Source organism: Crocodylus porosus, unplaced genomic scaffold, assembly GCF_001723895.1.
Source record: "Crocodylus porosus isolate Cpor-Errol unplaced genomic scaffold, CroPor_comp1, whole genome shotgun sequence".
NCBI lineage: Eukaryota > Metazoa > Chordata > Crocodylia > Crocodylidae > Crocodylus > Crocodylus porosus.
Window position 1 is genome coordinate 73,402,968 of NW_017728943.1, and position 7,148 is coordinate 73,410,115.

General features: G+C 41.3%; 1 protein-coding gene across 5 annotated transcripts in view; it reads right to left on the minus strand.

Annotated features, from left to right (window-relative positions):
- Positions 1–3,264: 3,264 nt before the first annotated feature.
- Positions 3,265–7,148, minus strand: part of LCLAT1 (lysocardiolipin acyltransferase 1) — a 236,728-nt gene continuing 232,844 nt past the window's right edge. For all 5 annotated transcript variants that reach the window (XM_019549576.1, XM_019549577.1, XM_019549575.1 and 2 more), the window contains one exon: positions 3,265–4,169. In XM_019549576.1, coding sequence (XP_019405121.1) covers positions 3,667–4,169 — 503 coding nt within the window. In that variant the 3' untranslated portion in view covers positions 3,265–3,666. The remainder of the gene's footprint in view (positions 4,170–7,148) is intronic.

Consider the following 7,148-nt stretch of genomic DNA (forward strand, 5'->3'; position numbering starts at 1 on the left):
AATGACTTTGATGACAAGTAGAGACCAAGCATGAGTTCAACTTTTTCTGAGCAAAGAGAAAGAGACCCATGATCCTGATCAGGAAACATTTGAATAAGGAAAATGAATGGTACCCTTAAAGGCAAGAAGAGTGTGCCATCCTTCTCAAGAAACAAGTGACATCTAACAGACACATCGGCCCCATAGCGCGAGTGCAGAATGCACCAGGGCATGGCCACTAGGACTAGAGAGAATGGTAGCTCTCAGATTCATGCTAAGAAAGTGAGAGGTCTCCTGGTGCCAATATGCTTCCATGAAAGATCAGTGTACTTGATTTCCAGAGGTCCAAAGCCTTCTAATTCAGTAGCACTGGAAACATTTCAAAGGGAAAGGATGTTAAAACAGAGCAGTCTGGCACTTTTTAATATGTGTAGTTTGAATCAACTAAACAAGGGTGAATGAAAACAAAACAGCCTCCTAGTGGCCTGAATGCTCGGGCTAGTTGGATAAGAACCAAAAGGGAAAGTGAATATAAGAACCAAAAGGGAAGTTTTCCCCACTTCCCAACTAGTTTTATTCAGCAATGTAGCTCCTGAATTTCACCAAGATTATTTTTCTTTATTCAAATGTTAATATTTTTTCCCCCTTGTGTTTATAAGGAGTCTGGAAATGGAGGTGGATTTCTGGATGATCTCCATGTTTGTGCATCGGCCTCAATAATATTAGCTTTGCTTATAGGAAAAGGGTTTTATTCACTTCACTTGTGCTGCCCTTCATTGCTAGGGCAAGCTATCCTAACATGTAGCATTTATAGCTCACAAGACAACAAAGTGATGACTATATACATATTTTTATTTCTATGAATGCGAGAGGAGTGAATTACGAATTTGCTGGATGTTTCCCACATTAAGGTATGTAAGAAATTTGGCCTCACTGAGATAGAAAGCTCCCCTTGACAGGTCAGCTCTTGGTTTGAGGTTCAGTTCTAAAACCATTTAGAGATCTCATAGCAACAAAATACAGACTTAAAAAAAATACAGTAGAAATTTGCACTTTAGAAATGACCAAAGTCTCCAGCTTTGATCCCTGACACACTTTATGACCCCATAGTTTGCTTTAGGACAGAACGGAACACAGATGGTGTGCGTGTTGGTGATGTGAAGGCTTGACCTCTGCAGTATTTGCTCAGCATCTAGGTTGGGGCTGTTGGAGGAGGCTAGCCTTTGATACTACAGGCATCTGTAGAACCCAAGCCTTGAACAGATCCCCTTTGAAAGGCAGACACAAACGAGGTTTGTTTCCGTCTTACTGCAGGAGCTGAGACAGCTGGGATTGCCGGAAGTTGAAGCAAGAAGGAACGCTATCATATGGAAAATGTGCTATGTAAATTTGAACAGCTGCCTTCATATCATAGGCCATTTAAAATGCCTCCCCAGTGCAAAAAGACCATCCTTTTCTGCTGTACTTGTGACAATGCAGTATCAGTTGTCAAGCTATTTATGCATGTACCTCTAAATATAATGTGAGGAAGTTTGTTAAGAGACTTGTGCCTAAATTAGATGCCATTTTACTAAAGAAATAAAGGTTTAAAAAAATTCCTGAAGTAAAACAGATGGCTTCAAGTACTTATGCATAATAACTAATTAGTCATTGTGAGCAGGGATTAAAAAACAGCTGTCACCTTGTAAGGGGCAGTTAAATATAGGTCAGTGATTTCATCCAACAGTGACCTGAGATTCAAAAGCATCAGATAACTGTGCTTAATGCTCACATTCAAAAGAGAACCAATTTGTCTGCAGTGCTGAGCCCAGTGTTCTAGAGGTGCAAAATAATACACAGTAAAGTCTTCAGTCTGCAAATTTATACTTCACAGTAATATAATTCATCATATGGAGTTAGATCACCCCAGCATAGCATGGGTACCTTCCAAAGCCTTTTGGGGAGCAAATCAGACGTGCAGAAGAACTAAGGGATGGTCTGTGGCTGTGCAGTAGGCCATCTTTGAGGCTAAATGCCAAAGGCAAGCTGAGGCGTTTGCTAAGTGCTGAGGGTGTTCATTCTATAGTCTCCATAATCTGGAACATCAATTTCTACTATATGATGAGGACTGTGTAACATCAGAAAAAAAAGTGTTCTTTGTCTGTAAAGGTTTGAAAAGATCAATATACCCTTGGTTTATCTGGCTTTTCACCAATTTTATATGAGGGACATGCTTTTCAATGCAGGACTCCAACAAAGGACTGGCCTCTGAGAAAAAAGAAAGCCAAGGAGCATACTAGTCTTTGTGTAGGGAAATCATGTTTCCTGTGTTGTGATAGGTTCAAATATTTATTTTGTCATAACTGCGCACAACCAATCATGGCCCTGGTTGAGTTTTAGCAGGTCTGAGTTGTAAATTAAAAAAAAAAAGTTTTCCTACTGTAAACACTGATGGTGTCTTTACACCGGGTGCTTCAGGGGTGGGATGGAGGGAGAGCACTTTAATTGGAGTGGCTCTGTTGTGTATTTGGCATCCTGCTCTCCAAAATGGTGGTGGGGGTGCTTTAACTAAAGCTTATTTGGCGACATTTGGTTAAAGTGCCCCCAATGCCATTTTGAAGTATGGGGTTGCTGAATACAAGAGATGCGAGGGCTGTTGGAGTGTGCTAACTGGCACGTTCCAGCAGACTCTATTGAATCTGTTCCAACGTACTGTAATTATAGCATGTTGGAACAGTGCCCCTGCATGTCTACAGGCATCCTGAAGTTTTAAATGACTCAGAAAGCACTTTGAAAAACAGAGAAGCAGCTTCAAGGAGTAGACATTTTTTCACTGTCTCTTTAAAATAAAGGATATTTTCAGATTAGTTACTTCTACAGAAAGAAGTCAATACTTGCTAGCTACCTAACAAACAACTGGTTGGTTTTGTTTTAGGGCAACAAATGCAGCTAAGTAGTAGGTGCAAGTCTCCCATAGGATATGGGTGTTATGTAACTGATAGCTGAATAGCAAGGCGGGGGTTGGGGGACGGTTGGTGGTGGGAGCTGGGGTAGAGGGGAAAAAGCTGGCAGAATAGGTCTTGGAAATATTCAGTTAAGACTCATGTTGCATCGGAGCAGATGGCCCTGCCTATACAACAACATAAGACATTAAGGTTAAAATTTCCATCTAATTTCTTATTCACTGAGCCAGCCAGTCAACAGCCAGGAAAATCCGAGAGAAAGAAGTTTAAAACAAATACAAAAATATTAGAAATACTGGGGAAGGAAGGGAGAGGAGATCTGAATTTTAAATTTGGTGATTACTTTATGCCAAGGTGAGTGTATAGGAGTCACAGACCTGTCTCTCTCAGCTGGACATTGTGTACTTGCACATTTGAAAAGTTCAGGGTGCATCACATTTACTAATTTCTTAATGATTGTTCAATAATCCAGCATGTTATTTCGTAAGTACAGTATGCTGCAATTGCTAACTGCTTGCAAGAGCAATACTCATATTACATTCAAAGATAAAAACTATCATTTTCACAGGTAGCAAGAACTAATATTTCTCTTTCTTTTCCATGGAACAAGTGCAAAATATCTTTAGTAATAATGGTAGTAAGAAAAGACTGAGTGTTATCATGCAAAAAATGTGTCCCTGTACAAAGTCTGCGGCACATCTCAAAAACATCAGTTATCTCCCTTTGCTCCCTGCTGAACAATCTTCTATTCTGTCTTCCCACCATACAAATTTTGTCGTTTATTAGCATATCGATGACACACAAGCTCAATTAATTCTAGCCCTCCAAATATTTTCTGTTGCATGGCAAAAATGATGACCATGATCAAAAGATACCATCGTACAAAGCTGTACAAGTACAGCAGCACAAACATAGCAAGTGTGAAGACTGTCCAGTACAAGAGCGAAATGCACTTAACAACTAGGACCCTGAGTTCAGATTTACATGGTGGAATTATGCTTCGCCCCGTTGCATCAAAGTACTTTTCACCTTCGTAGAACTGCCGGAGTCTCTCCTCTTTCTCTTCCCAACGCTTCTGGCACCAGACCTGAAGCTCTTCCCTGGAAGTGGGCACAGCGTGTACTGGATATCTGCGGACATGAAAATGAATCTCCTTTGGGAAGTTTCCATTCAAAATGTGCTTCTCCGTTTGAGGAATGTTTTGAGGGTATGCCACAGTGATATCATGGATAGCATCAAGGTTATTACCTAGAAGAAACATTTTGGAGAAGATAAATACAGACAACAGGATAATCAGTTTTCATGACAATTAATAATGATTAGCTTAAGGCTACAATTAAAAGCTGTCAAAATCATAGTTGAATTCACAAAGGTTTAATAGCAGATACTGACTATCCTACTTATATAATGCTTAAAGGCCAGCAGGTCAATATTTCCTAATCATTTTCTGTATCTGGATTATAGTTAAGTCCCCAAAGGACAAAATGACATTCATTTACAGAAACACTAATCCAGAATTTGCAAACAGGATGGGTAAAAGGATAATGTTAAATTTCATTTCAAGAAGAGATTAGTATAGGTGTGCCTGGTCTTTGCTACAAGTAAACATAAGGTTCCGGTCACTTTATTTTCATATCCTTCTGTAAACTGTTTCTTACTGCATTGGAAACTACAGTTCCCTTTCACCTACTAGCTACGGCACTTTTTGCAAAATGGACTGTAATGGGCATACAAAAAGAAATCTGGTTTAAAATTTGATTCAGATATGTATCAAAAAAACGCATTGGAATTTATTGATGGGCTAGGAAAAAAAGAAAAGAGACAAAAACCCCAGAAAACTAAATCAGGGAAGTCTTCATCTGATAGAAGATGGTGAACAGCTTCACAGATCAGCCAGGTTGGGAAACAGAGCGGTCAAATTAACACTTCCCTTTAAATAGAACTATTCGGTGTTTCAAATGCCAGTCATTAGTGGCCTTTGCATGAGGCTTATGGTTCTTCAGTACATTCTAGGTCTGGAGAACTAGAAGCAATGTGCAAAAAAGGAGAATGTTATGTTTGGGTACAGCTAAGTACATGATTTGAACCTGTCAATCTAATCTAAAAACAACTTTAGATTAGACATTATAGAGGGGTGTTGACAAAAGTACCCTGCTGTTCTATCATTATGCCTGACCGAGCCAATCTACGTGTTAGAACATAAATGTTGCTAAAATAAGTTTTATCATAGCGTCTGTGCATTAATATTAATTTCAGGAAGATGCACTCTTTTGAACATCCCCTCTCCCAGGGCTGGCCAGATGACATTCTTTTCACATTTCATAAAGCTAACTCTGCTAGTTTAAAAATTATCTAAAAATAGTTGTATTGCACACCAATGTAACATTAAATGTTATGATCTGCCAGCCCTATGCTATGATTAATTTTGTGTTGCTGTTTTGATTTGGTTGGTCATCTCAAAGCAGAAAAGGGTGAGTTAAAGACTAAATAGATTTAACTTATCTATAGGGTGAAGCAACTGAAGGCAGTTTCCACCAAAAGGGATTTCATTTCTTAGGTGAAATCACTGCATGGAGACACCAATTTACTGGTCCCAAGATTATCCCCATCTCTGCACCGCTGCCCCACATCTCTAAACATGACATAAGTGGAGTGGGAAATGTTACTTTAAAAGCCAGTGTTCAAAGTAACATAGCCAAAGTTCAACTCCAAAAACCCTGAGGTTAATATTTACTCTGCTTTTGAGAGTTCAATCTGTACTTGTCACCTTGCCCCTTGTTGGCATCAGTTTGGCTTCCTGAACGCAGTCACTTAGGAACAAATTTCCTCCTGCATTAATTACCTCTAAACCCTGCTTAATAGTGTTCCCTCTCACTCATGTAACCCTTAATCCTCCCCTGTTAACTTGTGAGGTGGTGCGTAGCCAGCTGGAAAAACCTTTGGCCACTGTTTACTGCATGGTTTGCATGAATGTGTAGCAGCCAATACTGTGTTGTAGGCAGCGTTTCTTAATTTTATCATTTAAGATGGCATGCTCCAATTGACACGTACAGTAATAATGCACATTACTAGAAATGGTTGTAGAAACTGTATGGCTCTGTCCCTGGACACTAAACAGTTGCTCAATCACTCATTAGAGCAATGTTATATTTGGGCCAATTTGTTCATGTGCCGCGAGGGTCTGTGAGGCTCTTGCCATAAATTACTCAGATACAGACGCTGGTGAGATACAGATTAGACTGCAATTGACCGCTGTGCAATATTATAGTTTTCTCCCATAAAGTGCTGTGCCACATATAACTTAGGCCAGGAGTTGGCAACTTATACAGCCTGCGAGCCAGATCTGGCTCAGGAAAGTTCCACCTGGCCTGGGGCAGCACAGAGGATCAGGCACAACATAGCTGTGGCATGTCCCCCATCCCCTCTACAGCACCCTCCTGCTGCTCTCTTGTGCCTGCACTGACCCTCACTGTAGTGAGGCCAGATACCTATTGTCCCAGTGCAGCTAGAGGTTGCCAACCCCTGATTTAGATCACTGAAGAATTGCACAGGATTCCTAAGGGCTTGCTGAACAGGTTTTGTAGAGCTGTAGAGTCAGATCCCATTGAGATGGGGAATTGCTGCATTCTATACTAGTAGAAGCTTTCAAAATTCCTTTTAAGAGAGCCACAAGTAGAGTGTATCAGAGTAACCCAGCCTTTAAGAATGAACTGTGGCCAGGCCAGTTTCATCCTTTTAAGTCTCCACCCTTGCAGAAGAATCAGATTTTTTTCTCCGCCTCTTTCTAACATCTAGTTAACCAAAGACTGCGGTGCTGGTGTCATCGGGAAGGCTTTGGCTTCCATGACCACAGCCCACTCTTTGGCGAGAGAGGCAGCAAGCTGCTGGAAAGGGACGGCCTCCACCTCTCACCCCTGGGGAGGAGGCTCTTCTCAGCCAGGCTGGCTGACCTGCTCCACCAGGCTTTAAACTAAACCCGCAGGGGGGCAGGGGGACTACCGCCACTGCTGAGTAACCCTTGCAAAGCCAGCAGGCCAAGGCACTTAAGGGACCCCAGCCCTGACACCATCTGTGGGCAAGGCAAGAGCCCCCAAGGGGACACTTGCCTGCCTGTACACAAATGCCAGGAGCTTGGGGAATAAGCAGGAGGAGCTCGTCCTCCTGCTCAGTGCAAATAATTATGATGTCATAGGCATAATAGAGACCTGGTGGGACTTCACCCATGAC